General features: G+C 45.7%; 1 protein-coding gene across 2 annotated transcripts in view; it reads right to left on the reverse strand.

The window, feature by feature from the left end:
- Window positions 1–18,584, reverse strand: part of LOC120927171 — a 45,923-nt gene extending 27,339 nt beyond the window's left edge. For both annotated transcript variants that reach the window (XM_040337658.1, XM_040337657.1), the window contains exons 1-4: window positions 18,387–18,584; window positions 17,653–17,988; window positions 6,181–6,498; window positions 1,260–1,380 (exon numbers count right to left, since the gene is read on the reverse strand). In XM_040337658.1, coding sequence (XP_040193592.1) covers window positions 1,260–1,380; window positions 6,181–6,498; window positions 17,653–17,988; window positions 18,387–18,468 — 857 coding nt within the window. In that variant the 5' untranslated portion in view covers window positions 18,469–18,584. The remainder of the gene's footprint in view (window positions 1–1,259; window positions 1,381–6,180; window positions 6,499–17,652; window positions 17,989–18,386) is intronic.
- Window positions 18,585–21,762: the final 3,178 nt, after the last annotated feature.

The following is a 21,762-nucleotide window of genomic DNA, read 5'->3' on the forward strand; positions in this document are numbered from 1 at the left end:
TAGGGCTTATTTTCAGGGGATGTCTTATTTATTTATGGTATGTACAAAAAAGTTTCTCCCCCTGTCAGCTCTGGAGTCAGCATTGTGAAATTCTGTAATCCCAAAAATAAACCTTTGTTTAAAGACCTTATAAAATGATGTAATCCGTTCTGTAAAAAGATAATATTATGTGCAGTGTGTCTCCTTGTGTAACATTATTGTGGAAAATACCTTACTTACAGTGCTGCTTGCCGCTCACGTGAGCCGCTGGAGCTCTTCTCCCTACTCCAAATACCGCAGAGGGAGGGGCCAAGATCCCCAATGACGTCAGCCCCACTCTGAATACTGCAGGGGGAGGGGCTTGATAAAGTTTTATTGAAAAAAAAACAGCTGACATCAGCCGGGAGGAGAGGAGAAGAGCTCTGGCGGGTCACGTGAGCGCCCAGCAGTGCTGTAAATAAGGTATTTTCCACAATAAAGTTACAAAAGGGAGACACACTACACATTAATCTTTTTACAGAACGGATTACATGTTTTTACAAGGACTTTAACTAGGGCTTATTTTTGGGGTAGGGCTTATATTGCAGCCATCCCAGAAACTCACGCTAGGTCTTATTTTCGGGGTAGGGCTTATTTTCGGAGAAACAGGGTAGTTAAAATGGTAACGTGCCAGCATGGGACCAATCAGAATCGCTGTGATCCATCCTGGAAATATGTGAAAAGCACAATTTTTGGGTGTGGGAAAGATTTAAAAAAAAAAATGCCTGTTGAAATGAACCTGTGTGTTTTGCGCATATATAGATTACTACGTTCGGAAAAGGTCCTGTATATACAGTAGAACAGTAAGCACTTGTAAAAACTCTATAGTGTAAGTGCATAGTATACAAGCAAAACGAACTACTCCAGCAGCATAATGACGTCAACACAGACTCCACCCCAACATATTTAGTCTCAGAAGATGTTTTTAAGGGGCTGGCAACATTTTTTTCTTTTGGATGTATTACACAGTTGTATATACAGTATATGTTTTGAGTGCTGCTGTAAATTAATTTCTTTCAGTTATTATTTAATATTTTTTGCACCAAGCACAGTGTTTTCCTTTTTATATGTGTTTACCTGTTCTGTGCAATGATATTGCACAAAGCAGCCTAAACTGTGTTCTGAGCCGGGTTTAGGACACAGTAAAAACAAGACATGGGAAGAAGAGAGTAACATTCAATATAATGAACAATACACAACAAGCATAAAAAGTGTAATTAAAATGGGTTATGTTCACTTACGGAGGCTGTTGTGTCGCATAGCTGTTATTCAGAGTACTGGATTGGTGAAACATCGAAGGATAATAGGTGTTCAGATCACTGGACTGGGTTATGCCATCAGTTGGACTGAGAGGTTTGCTTTCTATTAAAATAGAAATTTGTTCAATTTAACACATTAATTTATTGCGGCCTACAATTTGTATACTGTATATTTTTGTAGCTTACCTGAATTAACTGGTAATGAGTGAGACAATGGGGGTTATTTACTAAAGGCAAATCCACTTTGCACTACAAGCGCAAACTACAAGTGCACTTGAAATTGCACTAAAAGTGCACTTGGAAGTGCAGTCGCTGTAGATCCGAGGGGGACATGCAAGGAAAATAAAAAAAAACAGCATTTTAGCCTGCACATGAATGGATAATAAAATCAGCAGAGCTTCCCCTCATTTCAGATCTACCCCTCAGATCTACAGCGACTGCACTTTCAGTGCAATTTCAAGTGCACGTTGCACTTGTAGTGCAAAGTAGATTTGCCTTTTAGTAAATAACCCCCAAAATCTTTGTATTTTATCTAGAACAGTGGTCTACAAACTGTGGCCTGGGGGCCATATGTGGCTCTTTGCTTGCTTCTATCTGGCCCTCAGGACACTATACCTCCATCTGACATTAATGATGTCACCATTCCTCCCACTGATGCCATCAATGGTGCACCATTCCTCCCACTGACAACCATCGATGGGGCACTGTTCCTCCTACTAAGACCAGCGATGAGGCGCTATTCCTCCCACTGACACTGATAGGGAACTGCTGCTCCTACTAAGACCAATAATGGGACACTATTCCTCCCACTGATACCATCTTACATAGTTAATCAAGTTGAAAAAAAGACACAAGTCCATCTAGTTCAGGGGTGTCCAAACTTTTTTCAAAGAGGGCCAGATTGGATGAAGTGAACATGTGCGAGGGCCGACCATTATGCCTGACATTCTTTGAACCACTAAAATTCAGTCTAAGTGTGTTCATCCGAGCACTAATACACTGCCTAACAAGAATTATCTTGCCTTTGTGGCTGTGTGTGGTGAAGAGGTGAGCTTGGGCGTGTTATTTGGATATACCGTATTTATCAGCATATACTGTAACATGCACCTTCACTTTAAGAGGGAAGTTTCAGGAATTTTCTTTTTTTTAAATAAAAGAACTGTGAAGCAAAATAAGGGTCGGTGCCCATGAATGTGGCCCCACCACTGCCATGAATGCAGCCTCACCATCAGGGCTGGACTGGGAAAAAAATTTGGCCCTGGACTTCATCCAGACCGACCCACTTAAATTTTAAGTGTCCCCATCGGCAGCCCCCTTACATCAGTGTCTCTCCTCCCCCTCCCACCTGTACTCACAGTTCTGAAGCCATCTTCTTCTCTCTCCAGTCATGTGATAATTGATAAGGGGAGAGAGGAAGGAAAGTCTGCTGGCTGTCTATATCCCCCTGCAAGCTAGAGAGAGCAGAAAGCCTAATCCTCTCCAGCAAGTGTTGGTAGCGGCTCCTCCTGACAGGAGTGAAATCATGATCACTCACTGTCTGACAGGAGCGGCTCAAGGACTGCACTTGACTGGCCCACTGAGCCATTGGCCCACCGAGAAACTCCTAGTAGTCCAGATGGCCAGTACATGCCTGCTCACCATTGCCAGGAATGCAGCACCACCATTGCCATCATTGCAGCCTGATCCATGTCCATCTGCAGCCTCAGAGGGGACAAGATGAGCGTCAACAGATTACATACAGGAGAATCTATTTTCTCGTGGCCTCTTTAATTCAAAGTCCCACCTTCTTTGATGACCAGAACAGTTGTCCAATGGCAGCGCAGTAGACGGTACTTCCTATTACAGAGGCCGCTGTGTGAACAGGAAGTTTCCCTTTATGTACGGCACTCGTCCCGCCCCCTCCAAGGCAGCAAGCATATATATCTTTTGTGGCCCCTGGCGCTTGGGGATTCGTTGGGGCCCACAAAAGATATACATGTTCGAAACCGGAAAGTGGGCTGCAATTGGTCCGGACTTTGGACATGCCTGATCTAGTTCAACAAAAAAAAAATAAAAAAAAATACAATCACACATGCACAATCCTTCACCCACAGTTGATCCAGAGGAGGGGAAAAAAAACAAAAAAAACAGCAAAGCATGCTCCAATTTGCTACAGCAGGGGAAACAAATCCTCCTTGATTTCCCCTCACCCTCTTTGAATCCATGCTGTCTGTTGCTTAAAATATTTTTTTCCATTTCCCCAGCCAAATTAGCTTAGGCTCATCTTCTCCTTTAAACTAACAGGTTAAAAGTCTCTTGGTAAAGACTTTAATCCCTTTTTAAATATGGGCACCACATTGGCAAATCCAGTGGTACCATTCCAGTCATTAGCGAGTTCTTAAATATTAGAAACAATGGCATTGAAATTACAGAGTTAAACTATTTTAGGATCCGTGGGTGGATGCTATCTGGTCCAGGTGCTTTATTCTGTTTAAATATTTCTGGACCTTATCACCTTTGAGCTATTGTGGATCATTTGGGGATGTGTCCCTACAATCCCCATTATGGACATGAGCTCCCCTATGCTCCTTTTGTATACACAGAGCTGAAGCAAGTATTTAATACTGTGCCATTTCTTTGTCCCCAGTCACCCACTCTAGATTATTTTGTAAAGGGCCTACATGCTCAGACTTGACCTTTTTACTATTAATATATTTAAAGAATTTTTGGGGGTTTGTCCTACAATCTTTTGCAATCTGTCATTTGTTATGAATTTTTGTGTCTTTGATTTCCTTTTTACATATTCTGTTATATTCTATATAAGATTTAAATGATAGCATTCCTTCATTTTTTTTTTTTAATCTTTTTTATTAATCGCCATTTTAACTTTGGCTCTGAGCCGCATAGGTTTTATTTTTAGGCTTTTAAACTTATTGCCCATGGGAATATACTTTGCAGTGAGTTTACATGGTCACTTTGAAGAATTCACATTTCCATTGATGCCAATATTCTCTCCCAGTCTGATGCTGCGTACACACGGTCATTTTTCGGCATTAAAAAAAACTACGTTTTTAAAAACGTCATTTAAAATGATCGTGTGTGGGCTTCACATCGTTTTTCGGCTTCTGAAAAACTACCAAAAAAAAATTCGAACATGCTGCATTTTTTCACATCGTTTTTTAAAATGTCGTTTTTCGTGTTGTAAAAAATGATCGTGTGTGGGCTAAAACGACGTTTTAAACCCGCGCATGCCCAGAAGCAAGTTATGAGACGGGAGCGCTCGTTCAGGTAAAACTACCATTCATAATGGAGTAAGCACATTCATCACGCTGTAACAGACAAAAAAGCGCAAATCGTCTTTTACTAACAAGGAATCAGCTAAAGGCAGCCCAAAGGCGAATATAACTTCCCCTTTAGAGTGCCTTCGTACGTGGTGTATGGCACCGGGCTTTGTTCATTATTTTGCAAAAACGATGGTGTGTGGGCAACATCGTTTTTAATGATGAAGTTGGAAAAACGTAGTTTTGTTTCATGCTGAAAAACGTCGTTTTTTTCCATGCCGAAAAACGACTGTGTGTACGCGGCATAAGTCCTGGAGAGCAGCTCACATCCTTAAAAAAAATTTCTCTCTTGAAGTGTTTTTATCTTACCCGTATGTGTTTCTTGCTTACAGGCGAAATCATGTTATTGTCGCTGCTACTGAGATTTTTTTTTTATGAATATTGGTAATAAGCTCTGCATGGTTTGAGATTACCAGGTCCAGCAGAGCGTCATTCCTAGTCGGGGGCCTTAATAAACTGGACCATAAAATTGTCTTGTAATAGGTTTATACATTTTTGCCCTTTTAACTGTCCCTGCAGTGCCATTATTCCAGTCAATTTCCGGGTAGTTAAAATCCCCCATTATTATCACTGTCCCAGCTCTTGCAACCCTTTCCATCTGTGCAAGGAGCTCCCACCTCCTCACTAACACTGGGAGGTCTATAACAAACTCCAATGACAACCTTTTTTAGTACACACACCCATGTACAGTTCCACCCATAATGCTTCAGACTCATCACACTCCATCAACTAGGTCCTCTTTCACACTCGCTTTGAGATCACTTCTCACATAGAGACAGACACCACCACCCCTCCGTTTTATCCTGTCTTTCTGAAAGAGAGCATAGCCAGGAATATTAATAGCCCAGTCATGAGAAGACTGAAGCCAAGATTCAGCAATACCAATTATATTATAGTTTTGCTTGTGCACCAGAGTTTGCAACTCGCCTGTTTTTCTTGGCAGACTTCTGGAATTGGTGAACAAACCCTTTAACTCATTGTCGCATTTTGCACATATGTTGCATATTTTTTATATTGGTACAAATGGTACCATTTCCAATGATTGTAACATTGTAACATCTATGGGGCACTGTTCCTCCTACTATGACTAATGATGGGACATTATTCCTCCCACTGACACCATCAATGGAGCATTATTCCTCCTGTTAAAACCAATAATGGGAGAGTGTTTGCTCCCACTAATGCTGGTACATTTTCCATTCACACTGGCCAAAGTCCGGACCCCCTGCGCGCGGGAGATTTCTTTCCGACAAGGTTTGGCGTCTGCTGGGCTTTCAGTCGAGAATACCTGATGCGCCGCTGAAGTCAGAGGCGCATTGCAAGGGGAATATCTCCTAAACCGTACAGGTTTAGGAGATATTCTTTTTACCTACAGGTATGCCTTATTGTAGGCTTACCTGTAGGTAAAATTAAAAAACATAGACTATACAACCACTTTAAACTTTTTTAGATTTGGACAGGTTCTGTGGATGTTTTATATAGGGGCGGAGCTATATCATATGTATGCTACCATGGTTGGCGTCAGGAAAACATGTTTACCTAAACTTCAGATTCAAACAATATCAGTATGCTGTTTAACTTACCATTATCCATGGTCACTATCAGTAAGATTTCAGTCAGTATGCTGTTACTAGCTGAGCACTGGTAGATACCACTATCCCAGAGTTCCACCTGTTGGAATTGAACTGTCAGTCTCTTCTTCTGTTCATCATTGATGACTGAAACTCTTGATTTATAATCTGTGCCTTTGTTTCCACTTGAATGGGCCACCCATGAAGATCTCTTTTCATTAATCTTCTTATACCAGACTTTGGAGTTCTTGATGTTCAACGCATATTCACAATGTAATTCTGTAATTTCATGAAGTTTAAATCTAGCAACACGAATATTGGGTGGCAAACCTGTAGACATAAGCAGTCATATAAAATGTAACTATTAGTGCACATAACACAAATACATCAATATACTTGTTTCACTCTTATTTTGAATGGCAAAACATTAAGATGTCCACCCTAGATATCTTTACATAGACACAACCACCAACGTCTTTCAATCTGCAGTGGCTCTATTTTCAGATCGTGGTACAGGAGTAGATAACAGGCCTTCAGGGGCAATACTGCTGCCTCCTCAAAGCCTGTTTTTTTTGACAGCTGAATGGGGTCTTTGAATGAGAATACCACAGTGCAACTGCAAGGCTATCAATTGGCTTGCAGTTATGGCTCGGCTCCATTAAATTGGTTTCATTCGGCGTAGAAACTGCCTGCTTAATGTGTCAGAAGGTATCGTTTTTGCTCCAGTTAGTGTACAACTCTATCTGGCTGCTGTGCTAGGTTATGGGGAAATAAAACCACAACTTCACTGCATATTTCTACTGTCCTCTAGCCACAAGTGTAAATGATGCCTTAATTTTTTTTTCTCCCTTTGCCTTTAAGGACAGTACCTTGGAGAGAGCGCAGCTCCACCCCTTCACAGGAAACACTGCTGTTACACATGCACCTGTAAATGCTTAAATGCAGCTGCTTCCACCATGCCGTCAGTCTGAGGCCCCGTACTCACGACCAAACATGTCTGCTGAAACTGGTCCGCAGGCCAGTTTCAGCAGACATGTTTGGTCGTGTGTGGGCGCGAGCGGGCCGAATTCCAGCAAACATTTGCCCGCCGGGCCTTTTCCCAGCAGACAAATATTCCTGGACTTGTTTTAAAACAGTCCGCTGGAATTCTGCCCGCTCGGACATGTACGGTCGTCAGTACAGACCTACCGTACATGTCCAGGCGCCCGCCGTCCCTCGCATGCGTCGAATGACTTCGACGCATGCGTGGAAGCATTTTAAAGGCGGGCCGCCCACGTCGCTGCGTCATTGTCGCGGCGACACCGCGTCATCGACGCGGCGACACCGCGGACACGCCCCGCGTATTGTTTACGCGCGGACTTCTGTACGATGGTGTGTACAACCATCGTACAGAAGCCCTCTGGCAGACATGTATGGTGAAAACGGTCCGACGGACCGCTTTGTGTTTCCTCCGCGATGGTGAAAGCGCTGCTGGGGAACTAGTGAGGGAGCTGTGCTCTCTCTCCAAGGGGTTGGCAGTACCTTTAGGCTTCTCTTTCTTTCTGTTGCGACCAGCCCAGCACCACCCCCCCCAGCCCCTTGAGAAGGGGGTTTGCTCCAGTATCCTCTTCCCCCTCCGGCTCAGGGGAGTAATGGTCAGACTGAAAGATCCCGCTCCAGCCACACGGAGGCTGCAGGTATGTTTGGGTGTACAGAGAGAGCCTGAAGCTCTGGGCATGTCGGCTCGGCATGGGGGGCAAGACTTCTGGCGGGGCATAGCGGCAAGTAGTTCCAACCGATGCAATGCAGGTCGATGGGGCAGTTCTTCTGGCTGGGACTTCCTTCTGGCCCTTGAGCGTGGGGACGCCAGAAGGACTATTGCCTTTATAAAAGGACACATGTCGGCAGCCACTGCGCTCGGCGATGAAGGAGACGGAGCTGTCAGCAGGGATGCCAGATGCAGGGGCCCAAAACCCCAGCCAGGCTCATGTAAGGGAGGTACAGAGATGCCACTTTTCTTACACTCTGGGTGTGTTTTTGTCTGATGGTTCTTTCCCTGGGGAAGCCTGCAGCTGACTGTTAAAAGTGCATGCCTTTTTAACAGTTCAGCAGGGAATGGTGGCTTTATTGTTATGTGTAATGGTGGAGGTTGCTCTGTCTCTTTCTCTGTCACTCTTCAGGGTGTTTGTGGTGACAGCAAATGTCAGGGTCCTGCCCTAAAAATAAAAGAGGGGGTTCTTGTTTGTGTCTTCTAGGCAAAAGCCACTGCCAAGTCAGAGAGCTTCTTCAGGGGTAGGTGCCCTTCCTGTAAAAACCCACTAAGGGACTCCTGACCCAATCCACTCTGTAGGTCTTGCATTGCAGAACTTGTGAAAGAGGAGTCTACGCAAGAGTGTGTAAGGAACTCTTCTTCGTAAGGAAGGAACTAGCAGAGATTTTGAAGAAGCAGGACCAGGGATCTGGCCAGTGCCAGAGCTCCCATTCCAATTTTCTGCCTTCTACTTCAAAACCGGTGGAAAGTGAGTCTGATGAGGAGAGGGAGAATATTCCCCCCTCAAAATTACATTCAGATGGGGAGAAGGAGATAAGGGCCTCCTGTTACAACTGACTTTGGAGGAAGTGGATGACCTATTAAAAGCGGTTTATACCACCCTTGACATACAAGAGGGTAAAAAAAGCAATTATCATTTCATGATAAGATGTACCAGAGTCTAGAGAAAGACCAAACATAGGGTGTTCCTGGTCCATAAGGTACTACGGACCAAGACGGTGACGAAAGAGTGGAAAGACCCGCAAAAGGGCCAGTCTCTAAAAGGGAGATTTCCTTTACAAGAAGATGAGGCTTTCGTTCAGACTCTCTCCTGAGGAATGCATGGGACTTTTCCTTGTCCAATCTGAAGCCAACAATGGCGTCTACCATAGTAGCTAGAAACCTTGAATGCTGGGTAGAGCAGGTTAAGTGGTAGCCTGCACCTCTAGAAAGGATTTACTAGAATTCTTCCCTACGCTCCTAAAGGCGGTTAAGTCCATTAGAAGGCCAGGTTTTCCGTGTACTATCCTGCTACCATATGATCGCTGTAACTAATCGCAGGTCGCATGACAATTGAGCACAATGAATGGCTTACATTAATTACATTCATTGTGTTGATCTCTGTGATTGGTCACAGTGATCACATGGTACAGACCGGGCCAATTTACAGCCCATCTCTGCCGTGTGATGAGCTGTAAAAAATCAGTTAATCACAATAGTAAAAACTGAGGCCGGGTTCACACTAGTCTGACATACGCTCCGACATTGGGAGCTCATGTCGCATGACGTGTGAAAAAAAATGTTTCCCTATGGGAGCCGTCTTAACTGGTCCGACACATGTCGGTCCGACTTTGCAAACGCTCCCTGTACTACTTTGGTCCGACTTTAATCCTACTTCACTCCATTGAAGTAGGATCAAAGTCGGAACGCAGTCTTGCACACTCCGACTTTGGCATGCGACTTGTATTCTACTGATCTTGAGGGGGAACTCCCTGCCAAATTTTAAGCAAAAAACCGGCATGGGTTCCCCTCCAAGAGCATACCAGGCCCATGGGTCTGGCGCGGATTTAAAGGGGAACCCCCTACGCCGAAAAAACAGCATGGGGCTCCCCCCCAAAATCCATACCAGACCCGTATCTGAGCAGCAGCCCAGCTGGTCAGGAAAGGGGGTGGGGACGAGCGAGCGCCCCCCCTCCTTAACCATGCCAGGCCTCATGCCCTCAACATGGGGAGGTAGGTGCTATGGGGCAAGGGGGCGCACTGCGGCCCCCCACAGCACCCTGCCCCCATGTTGATGAGGACAGGGCCTCTTTCCGACAACCCTGGCGGTTGGTTGTCGGGGTCTGCGGGTGGGGGGCTTATCAGAATCTGGGAGCCCCCTTTAACAAGGGGGCCCCCAGATACCGGCCCCCACCCTAGGTGAATGAGTATGGGGTACATCGTACCCCTATCCATTCACCTGGAAGTAAAGTGTTAAACACGCTACACAGGTTTTTAAAATGTATTAGTCAGCTCCGGGGCCCCCCTCTCTTCTTTAGCTCTTTTACGAGGGGGGACTTGCTTCTTCCGACGTCTTCTGGGGGGTCCCAATCTTCACCGCCGTCTGGTTCTTTTCCGCCGGGTGGGGGCCGCTTTCTTATTTAGCTCTTTTACAGCGGGCCCCTCCCGGGCTTCCTCCGACGTCTTCGGTGGGGGGGGGGTTGCCCAAGCTTCTGTCACCTTCTGCATCCTTCTGCCTTCTCCTTCTGCCTTCTGCCTTCTCCTTCTTCGCTGTTGACACGTCGCTTCCTCCCACTGTAATGCTGTGTGCGCGGCTCGCACCGACTTATATAGGTCTCTTATGACGTCAGTCCCATCATGCTCCGGGTGCACGGAGCATGATGGGACTGTGACATCATAAGAGACCTATATAAGTCGGTGCGAGACGCGCGCACAGCATTACTGCGGGAGGAAGCAACGTGTCAACAGCGAAGAAGAAGGCAGAAGACAGAAGCCGGGGCACCCCCCCCCACCGAAGACGTCGGAGGAAGCCCGGGAGGGGGCCGCTGTAAAAGAGCTAAAGAAGAAAGCGGCCCCCACCCGGCAGAAGAGAACCAGACGGCGGTGAAGATTGAAACCCCCCCCCAGAAGATGTCGGAAGAAGCAAGACCCCCCTCGTAAAAGAGCTAAAGAAGAGAGGGGGGCCCCGGAGCTGACTAATAAAATATTTTAAAAACCTGTGTAGCGTGTTTATTTTTTTTTTTAACACTTTACTTCCAGGTGAATGGGTAGGGGTACGATGTACCCCATACTCATTCACCCTTATTAAAGGGGGCTCCCAGATTCCGATAAGCCCCCCGCCCGCAGACCCCGACAACCAACGGCCAGGGTTGTTGGGAAGAGGCCCTGTACTCATCAACATGGGGGCAGGGTGCTGTGGGGTGGGGGGCCCGCAGTGCACCCTGCCCCATAGCACCTACCTCCCCATGTTGAGGGCATGCGGCCTGGTATGGTTAAGGAGGGGGGGCGCTCGCTCGTCCCCACCCCCTTTCCTGACTGGCCGGGCTGCTGCTCGGATACGGGTCTGGTATGGATTTTGGGGGGACCCCCACGCCGTTTTTTCGGCGTAAGGGTTCCCCTTTAAATCTGCACCAGACCCATGGGCCTGGTATGCTCTTGGAGGGGAACCCATGCCGTTTTTTTGCTTAAAATTTGGCGTGGAGTTCCCCCTCAAGATTCATATCAAACAGTGCCTGATATTGGCAGGGATCCAAGTCGGATCCCCACTCATTGAAAGTCGGACTTCAAGTCCAGGGCAAAGTCAGATCAAAGTAGTATCCTGTTCATTAAAGTTGGATGGATGTAGGACCAATGTAGGATAAATGTAGGACCAATGTAGGATCAGTGTAGGGCCAATGTCGCAGAACAAAGTAGGATGAAAGTCGTGTAGTATAGTGTGAACCCAGCCTGAATGAATTGATTTCTTTCAGTAAAAAAGGCTGTTTATAACGGTGATATTCATTGTTATAAGCAATGATTTCCATAGTAACACTGTAAAGCAAAGTCCCCGCTGCTCACAGGTGAGTCGGCAACAACTGTGATCCAAGTGTAAATTCCACAGAGTTGTGTGCACACCCTGCCACTGCAGCAGTCGTATGTGAATGAAACAAATCAGATATGATGCACACCCACACAGTTGCATCAGTTCAATCAATTTATTAAAGCATCATAAAAGCACTGGACAGGCAGAGGAAGGAACGCGGTTGACGCATTTCACAGACTCGTGTGCTTTGTCAAAACCAACATATGCAGAAATGTTGGCATTTAATTTGAAAATATAACTGATCGTGGCCAAAAAATTGTCTTTTATTTAACCACTTCTGGCCTGCCCAACACAGTTTTATGTCCTCTGTTTGAAGAGGAATACCATTGTTATGGTAGCAGCTAGCTACCATAACCCCAGTATCCTCTTCTTCAGCGAGCGGTGCGCTACAAGATAAAAGTGGTCTCTGCGGTGTAATTTTTTAAAGCGCCCTGTCCCGACGAGCTCACGCGCAGAAGCAAACGCATACGTGAGCAGCGCCCGTATATGAAAATGGTGTTCAAACCACATGTGAGGTATCGCCACGATCGCCAGAGCGAGAGCAATAATTTTATCCCTAGATCTTCACTGTAACTCAAAACATGCGAACTGTAGAATTTTTTTAAATGTCGCCTATGGAGATTTTTAAGGGCAAAAGTTTGACGCCATTCGACAAACGGGTGCAATTTTGAAGCGTGACATGTTGGGTATCAGTTTACTCTGCGTAAAATTTATCTTTCACAATATAAAATTGGGCTAACTTTACTGTTGTCTTATAGTGATTCAAGGAGGGGAGGGGTTGGTTAGAGAACCTGGGGGAAGAATAAAGGAGAGGGGAGAAAAGAAGAAAGAGAAGAAAAATGAGAAGAAAGAAGAAAAAAGGAGAGAAAGAGAGAGAAAGGGAGACGCAGAGGGGGAGGAAAATTAAAGTGGAAACACAAGGAGAGCACTCACATGGGCCACATCTGTAGTAATATTAGGGGAGAAACAATATCAAGCAAGTGGACATTGATGGTCAGACTTTAAGGCCAAGGAAGTATGGTTTTGTAAAAATATATAATTTAATAGCATATAAATAAATTAAACAAGAGATACAAAAAATAAATAAATACAAGAAAAATTATCACAAATTAATCAACAGCAAGTGACCACTGTACATTCCTCCGAAGTCGCCAACGCACGTTTCGCCGTGGGGCTTCTTCAGGGCGAGGATGAGGAATATAAAGTTAGCAGAGAGATAGAAACTTATATGGCTGGTGGTCCCTCGACGGATGCGTCCACGGGGCATATAAGATACAGATGGAGATAGAACAGGTCGGGAGATAAGCTTAGGCACAAGCTTCCATATATCGAGAATCTTGGGTAAGTCGAAAGAGTCAAGACTAAAAGTCCAAAGAGTGGAAAATATGTACCACAGGGAGAGTAGTTACTCGGACTATTTTTATGAAGTCCTGAGCAAACTGGGACAGCAGATGGCAGTATAACAGCAATGTGGGGGGGCTTACATAAAGAAACCCTTTCTGTAGCAGCATTTACATGGGGCGTTAGTACAGGCCCTATAACTGATTGCAGCAATGCGTCTGTGTCCCAGGGTGTACACACGGTAACACAGACGCATTGCTGCAATCAGTTATAGGGCCTGTACTAACGCCCCATGTAAATGCTGCTACAGAAAGGGTTTCTTTATGTAAGCCCCCCCACATTGCTGTTATACTGCCATCTGCTGTCCCAGTTTGCTCAGGACTTCATAAAAATAGTCCGAGTAACTACTCTCCCTGTGGTACATATTTTCCACTCTTTGGACTTTTAGTCTTGACTCTTTCGACTTACCCAAGATTCTCGATATATGGAAGCTTGTGCCTAAGCTTATCTCCCGACCTGTTCTATCTCCATCTGTATCTTATATGCCCCGTGGACGCATCCGTCGAGGGACCACCAGCCATATAAGTTTCTATCTCTCTGCTAACTTTATATTCCTCATCCTCGCCCTGAAGAAGCCCCACGGCGAAACGTGCGTTGGCGACTTCGGAGGAATGTACAGTGGTCACTTGCTGTTGATTAATTTGTGATAATTTTTCTTGTATTTATTTATTTTTTGTATCTCTTGTTTAATTTATTTATATGCTATTAAATTATATATTTTTACAAAACCATACTTCCTTGGCCTTAAAGTCATTTACTGTTGTCTTATTTTTTTGTTAAAAAAAGTGAATTTGTTCCAAAAAAGTGTGCTTGTAAGACTACTGCGCAAATACGGTGTAACAAAAAGTATTGCAATGATCGCCATTTATTCTCGAGGGTGTTAGAAAAAAAAATGTATATTTGGAAGTTCTAATTAAATTTTCTAGCAACAAACCTAGTTCTGAAAAACAGGCTCGGTCCTTGAGTGGTTAAAGATGGCAATCACATGAAACCATTTATTACGTAATAACAGAAATCGCAAAATGGCCCTGATAAAAAGTTGACATACCCTGGAATGTTTGGCCTTGGTACAGACACAGAAGGTGGCACACAGGTTAAAATGGCAATTAAAGGTTAATTTCCCACATCTGGCTTTTTAAATCGCAGTTAGTGTCTGTGTATGAGGCTGGGTTCACACTATACTACACGACTTTCATCCTACTTTGCTCTGCGACATTGGTCCTACACTGATTCTACATTGGTCCTACATTTATCCTACATTGGTCCTACATCCATCCGACTTTCATGAACAGGATACTACTTTGATCCGACTTTGCCCTGGACTCGAAGTCCGACTTTCAATGAGTGGGGATCCGACTTGGATCCCTGCCAATATCAGGCACTGTGTTCGATATGAATCTTGAGGGGGAACTCCACGCCAAATTTTATAAAAAAAACTGCATTGGTTCCCCTCCAAGAGCATACCAGGCCCGTGGGTCTGGTGCGGATTTAAAGGGGAACCCCTATGCCGAAAAAACGGCGTGTGGGTCCCCCCCAAAATCCATACCAGACCCATTTCCGAGCAGCAGCCCGGCCGGTCAGGAAAGGGGGTGGGGACGAGCGAGCACCCCCCCTCGTTAACCGTGCCAGGCCGCATGCCCTCAACATGGGGAGGTGGGTGCTCTGGGGCAGGGGGGCGCCCTCCGGCCCCCCCCACCACACAGCGCCCTGCCCCCATGTTGATGAGGACAGGGCCTCTTCCCGACAACCCTGGCCGTTGGTTGTTGGGGTCTGCCGGCGGGGGGCTTATCGGAATCTGGGAGCCCCCTTTAACAAGGGGGCCCCCAGATGCCGGCCCCCCACCCTAGGTGAATGAGTATGGAATACATCGTCATTCAAATACCCTTTAAATCCGCACCAGACCCATGGGCCTGGTATGCCCTTGGAGGGGAACACATGGTGTTTTTTTTGTTAAAATTTGGCGTGGCGTTCCCCCTCAAGATCAGCAGAGTACAAGTCGCATGCCAAAGTCGGAGCGTGCAAGACTGCAATCCGACTTTGATCCTACTTCAATGATGTTAAATGGAGTGAAGTAGGATCAAAGTCGGACCAAAGTAGTACAGGGAGCATTTGCAAAGTCGCTCCGACATGTGTCGGACCAGTTAAGACGGCTCCCATAGGGAAACATTAATTTTCACACGTCATGCGACATGAGCTCCCAATGTTGGAGCGCAAAAAACGTCTCTTGATTTTTTTTTTTTTTGTAACACTACACTGCTTTTTTTTTGGGTTAATTGGTACTAACTCAAATGTGGGGGTTGGGGTTACGGGTAAAAATTATGTTTTGGGTAAAGTTCTACTTTAGTCAGTAAATTAAAGTTCCACTTTAAGTACTTGGATGCAAGCCATATGTCGTGGCAGTAAAAGCATTAATATTGTTCTGATTTGTTTTGGCCATGTTTGGTCAATGACATCACCTGAGTCACCCCATCTGTTTGTTTAAATATTACAATGAGGACTATGGTGTATGTCATTTGTGGCAAGTGTAGCAGTATGTTCTTAAGTGTCCTTTTGATTGTCCTTTCTTTTCATTTTTGCATTCAGTTGCCATTATTCATCATAAATTACATAAATCTGCATTGCTGGACAAGGTCATTGATGATGGATTTACATCATGGGACATTTTTTATTTTTTACATTTTTCAATAGACTATTAAAAAATAGTTTTGTCTTTATTTATGTTTTACACTTTTTCTTTGTGAATGAGTAGGGGTACTATGTACACAATTCACATTGTAGGAGAGATTCCTGGCAATATAACTTCCCATGTTAAAGGGCATGTGGCCTGGTATGGGCCCTGTAACGGAATGATCCGTGACAAACAGAGACTTTGGAAGGATGAGGGGTACTCCTGTGCCAGCGTCACTAATAACTCTTGTGTCTAGGGTCACCCTGTGTCCCTTTTGGGCATAGGGTGACTGAGAAATATTAATTAGAAATTACATGAGATGGAACATTACTGATCATATTGCAGGATCTTGAGATATTGCAAGTTGTTGGTTAATGTTGACCCAACCGGTCAATAGTGATTCATTCCTCTGTGTAGACTGTTGACATGCTAATTGAGTCTGCTTCTGAAAGACCTCTCATTGTGTGATGCTGCTTTGTGTGAATTCCATTGATATAAGATGTGGAATGGAACTTGTCACGCTGTATGCGGAGACAGAACGTCTGTCTAAGCCCCAGTGTGTGATGAGGGGGGTGGAGAGTCTCTTTGTTCCTTTCATGCTTGAACGGTATAAAACCCTGAGAGTGTACCATTAAAGATGTCTTTCATTTGAAACCAGAACCCAGAGCTGTGTGTCTCGGTTATTCTGGGAAATAGGATGGATCGGGTCCTGTTGGTTGGAGTGTCAGATAAGCTGTCGTAATTTGTAGAAATCCCAAGCCATTTGTTTTGCGTGGGGTCCCATTTGACATCCATACCAGACCCTCATCAAGGATAAAGATCTGGAATGTATTTTCAGGGGAGATCGCATGCATTATTGTTTCTTGTTTTTTTGCGGGGCCCCTTATAAACATCCATGTGAGACCCTTCTCTAGGAATGGATGAAGGGAATCCCCTGCAGCTTTGTTTACAATCACAAGAAATAAGACAATTTGCATCTTTAGTTTCACTTTAAGCATTATTAAAATTGCTGCTCCCTGCCATACATAATTACAATGCCTTGGTACTTGGTCTCCAGGGCAGTACCCAGCCACCATGCCATCTGACAATCTTTTGCTTTTCAGCCTAGAAAATGGCAATTACGGGTTCTTAATATTTTGTTCCTAATGACTTTAAAAGAGTTCTGATTTGGCACCTCAACTTCAGTACAGTTTAGTGGACCTGCCTTGAACCAAACTGGGTTATTTGGCTCATCCCTAGTCTGTGAGACTGTTGCTTAAGTAATTAAAGATGTTTATTTTCAGCTGAAGAACATCAGCTGCTACAAATACTGTAGCTGCTAACTTTTATAAAAAATCCACTTGCCTGTCCAGGGATACATCGCTAGGGCTGGTTCTTGGCTGGTCTTTGGGTCCCTGGCACTACCATGTATACTGTGGAAAGCCAGCTGTGACTTCTTGCGTCTTCACAGCCAGCTCCCCACTGTGCATGCACAAGTTGTGCTGCACTTGGTGAATGGACCCGCAGCCTCCTGGGACCCGTGACACATCCCAGGAGGTTGTGGGCGTGGGGGGTAAACTTCCGCTGGGATCACCTAGTGGGAGTGAGTAATTGTTAAAACTAGGTACCTGCTCCCTCAAATTATTATTATTTTTTTAAAAACCTCCAAAAGGCGGGAGGAGGGAGACAAAGCATTTCTCTCCCCCCCCTTTTTTTAGGTAAAGTTAGGCTTTAAGGTGTAGACTGCAAGAAAGTTAAACTTAAATAGCAAAGACTTTAGCTGTAGGGGTCCCCGAAATGCAACAAAACCAACTTTTTCCTTTCTCTGAGCACATTTTTACTTACCATTAATTACTTGGAGCAGTACAGTCTGTATAATCTCATAGTCGCTTCCATTCCAGACTCTCCAATGGTATAAACCAGAGTCCCATGGTTGTAGGTTAAATATTGTTACATTAACCGTTCCAAAATGATCCATAGTTTGTGAGACATTGACTCGTTCCTTATAAATGCTCGGTTTGAATCCCATTGTCTGAACAATGTTCTCACATTCTATTGCTGATATCTGCCGGCACCAGCTGCTTCCCAAGTTCTTGTATTGATATGTGTCATAGATGCAGGTGATGGTTATAAAGCCTTTAACTGTGGCCCAGACCTCACGCACGTCTGATCTGGAGGAACCTGAAGGCAAGGGGTAACCGTGTATACATTAGACATTCAATGTTTTCACTTTGAAACTGAACATGCCCGTGAGTAAATCAACCCCCACCCATATTTTATATTGTAAAAAAAGACTAAAAAAGTTGTTACCATAAAACACACAAATAATATAAATTAAATCAGGATGGGTTTCATTAGTATGATCAGTACCACTAAATAACACTATTCTTTTCATGTCCATGTTCTATCTGTTTAAATCCATAGGAATGCATTGCTGTCTGTTTTTCATCCATCTACGCCAGACAGAATGCTGTGTGAAAGGACCCAATGTTGCATGTTTCCAAATTGATATTTATGTGCAATACTAGACTACTGGATATTCAATAAACAGCATTTAGGTAATAATCTATAAAACTCACATTGCGTCCATGTGTGGAAGATAATTAGTAGAGCCACAAGACCCCGCGCTGTTTTATACAGGATGGTTCTGAGCACGATCATTTTTTAGCTGTTGCCTTCTAGAGTTTTCAATGGGGAATGTGTTTTCCTGGAGATAATCGTGCCTATTTTGTGAGCAACATATCTTGATCATTCTTCCCAAGGCACTGAAATAGGAAGTTTTGGAAGTAGCTGATAACCACAGTAAGGAAACATTTTGTAATAGCAGACACAATGCATACTATACATTTAATACACTAAGCCAATAAGTAAACTACCACTGTGTGCTCTTAACAGGTCGGTAGTAAATGTTTGTTTCTCTTATCGTCCATGGACGGACACAGATCCTTAAGTCTTGACAAGTGGGTTATGTTCCCTGTTTACAATAAGAGGACTAGGCAGAAACATGTTAGATCATGTCCCTCCAGACATAACCCTCCTCACTGCAGCTGCAGCCTCAGTTTCGTTCTGCCTAGCAAAGGAGAAGGACGTATGGCTCTCTTTGGGCCCAGCGCCTTGAGGAGAAATTTTCTTTTATTTTCTTTTTATTTTAATTTTTTCTTAAAGAATCTTCTGCGAGGTGGTATCTTCGGAGTACTAGATAGGGTCCCTTCCGATCCACCGAACAGTGTCTGCCTTTGGGCAGTGTGGGACTTGCTAAGCTGCGGTGTGATTTTATCTTTTCCGCAGGACTAGTGGTTTGAGGGATTCTATCCAAATCTGCTCTCGGTCCCAAGGATGGGCATGGTCCGTCCGATTTTGGGCTTCAAGGGCCTAAAAGGCCTTTGTGAATGATGGGTAGGTCCGCTCGGAATCCATTCCTTCGGTGGGGTAGCCACTTGCACTTTGGTGCAGAAGGTCATAGGTACGACCCACCATGGGGCTGCTACCTGTATAGCTTTTAGCTGCGCTCCATCCGGGGGACTTTCTGGCGTCCTTGGACATTAAGGACGCATACATGCATGTTCCACTTTGCGCAAGTCACAGAGGTTTTCTGTGCCTCGCAATGGGGATGCCCACGGTCAGTTGTGGTCCTTCCATTTGAACTGGTGCCAGCACCAATGGTTTTCACCAAGGTGTTTTGCACTTATCCTAACCTTGTTGGGACAGCGAGGCTTTGCCATCGTGGCTACTTAGACAACTTCCTAACTCAGAGGTTGTGTCTGTGGCTTTTCGGACCCTCCGTGAATTCAGGTGGGTGTTAAACATTTGAAGTCGGTCCTGATTCCGACTCAGTTTGGAGTGCCTACGACTTCCGGACTCCTCGGTGGCGAAGGTCTTTTTTCCCCCTGGAGAACTTGCAGACTCTTCAGTCGGCGGTGATTTATTGACATCACGCAATCGGTCTCTCCATTTGCAAGCAAATCCTAGGTCTGTGGGTAGCCTCCTCCGGGGCGGTACCGTATGCCCAGTTCCACGCTCGTGTTTTTTTCCAGAGGGAAATGCTGTCCGAGTGGTACGAATCTCTGGTCTCTGAATCATCAGATTCAGGTGCGCCACCTTGTCAGTGTCTCTCTGAATTGGTGGCTGAGATCCCTGACTTTTCGGTCCGGGAGGTGGTTTCTTCCTTTCTGTGGAGATTACAACAGACGCCAACCTCTAGGGTTGTGAGGGCGCCTGGGGGGTCCGGTCGGCCCAGAGTCGCTGGACTTGAGTGGACCTACGGCCACACAGCCCTATATGCGCCCGTTCTCGTCAGATCTCGGTAACTACCCAAGCTTGGGCCTGGTTAGTACCTGGGTGGGAGTACGCCTTGAAATACCAGGTTCCGTAGACCTTGTCTACCGTTGCTTGCCCTAGTACTGTGGGCGGTCAGGCTATGCCTCTCCTCGTGGTCGAGGGGGTTGCAAGGTCATCCGATCTTGATTCAACCTGACAACGCCACGCCGGTGGCTTCGGGCTACCATCAGGTATACTGGCAGGCGGGCTACTGGAGTCGCCTGATGTTGAGCCAGGACAACTGGTCTTGGCACATGGAGTCAACTCCCTTGCAGGAGGTGAGCCTCGCAGGGCATGGATCTCCTAGCCACTCGTCTCAGCCGCAGGGGTATCAAGGTTCATGGCCAGATCTAGCGATCTGGTACAGACACGTAACTTGCGCTGGTGGCCCTGTGGGGTCTGTCTCGGCAGCTTTATGCCTTTCCCCCATTGTAGTGGCTTCCCCGGCTGCTCCACAGAGTGGAGACTGAGGAATTCCGATGATTTTAATAGCTCCAGATCCTTGGTGCGCCGATTTCGGGCGCCTGGTAGCGGAGGTACCCTGGCGGTTGCCAGGGCACGAGGTCCTTCTGTCTCGAGGTCCCATACTTCCTCCTGTTGTACAGTCACTGACTTGCTCAACAGGGCTATTGGAAGCCAGACTTTAAGGGACCGGGCTCTGGCCGACTCGGTCACCTCAACAATGCTGAGGGCACGGTAGTCTTCTTCTGGTGGACCTACCATCGCGTCTGGTGGACCTACATCTCTTGGTGCGAAGAGATGGAGTGACGTCCACGGACGTACTCGGGGTCCATCGGCCTGCTGTTTTTACAGCTTGGTGGATCAAAAATTAGATTAGCGTTTTGTGGGCAGATTTCAGCCTTGGCTGTGTTCTTTCAGTGGCCTTTTTGCGGCCGTTCCCTGGTGGGTACCTTTTTTGTGGAGGGGGCTTGTCCTATACCTTCCCCCTCTTGGCCCATCTCTTCCCCCATGAGTTTTGACTCTGGCGTTCTCGGTTCTTCAGGAATCTTCCTTTTGTAAACATCAGAGAGATTTTCTCTTGACACTATCTCAGAAGTGGCCTTTACCTCTGTTAGAGGGGTTTCTGAGTTGGCGCTCTTGTCTTGCAAGCCGCCATGTTTGATCCTTCATAGCCTTAGGTGGTGGTGCGTCCGCGACCTTCCCTTCTTCCGAAGGTGGTTTTGGCTTTTTCGCCGGAATAAGGACATTGTTTCTCACATCCTTCTGTCCTCGTCCGCCGCATCCTACGGAGGTTGTCTTTCATACTTTAGGCATGGTACGCGCTTTGCGGGTGTACCAGCCTGCTACGGCTCCGTTTCGGAAGATCTGACTCTTTTGTGTCGGTGTCTGGTCCACAAAAGGGACTGGCAATCTCGTTGCCCACCATTTCTCGGTGGATCAGGTAGGCTGTCATACAGGCCTATGTTCTTAAGGGGCAAGTCCCCCTTTTCCGGTCTGAAAGCACGCGTCGGTCTCAGGTGTGCGAGGCGGCGACTTGGTCGTCCGTTCACATTCTTTCCAGAATTTACATGGTTGCTGTGAGTGGTTTCGGCCGCTAGGTTTTTGCAGGCAGCTGTTTAAAGTTGCACCTCCTCTTTTGAGGAGCTCTGCTTGTTTTGGGAGTGAAGTTAAGATTGG

Source organism: Rana temporaria, chromosome 2 (assembly GCF_905171775.1).
Source record: "Rana temporaria chromosome 2, aRanTem1.1, whole genome shotgun sequence".
Classification (NCBI taxonomy): domain Eukaryota; kingdom Metazoa; phylum Chordata; class Amphibia; order Anura; family Ranidae; genus Rana; species Rana temporaria.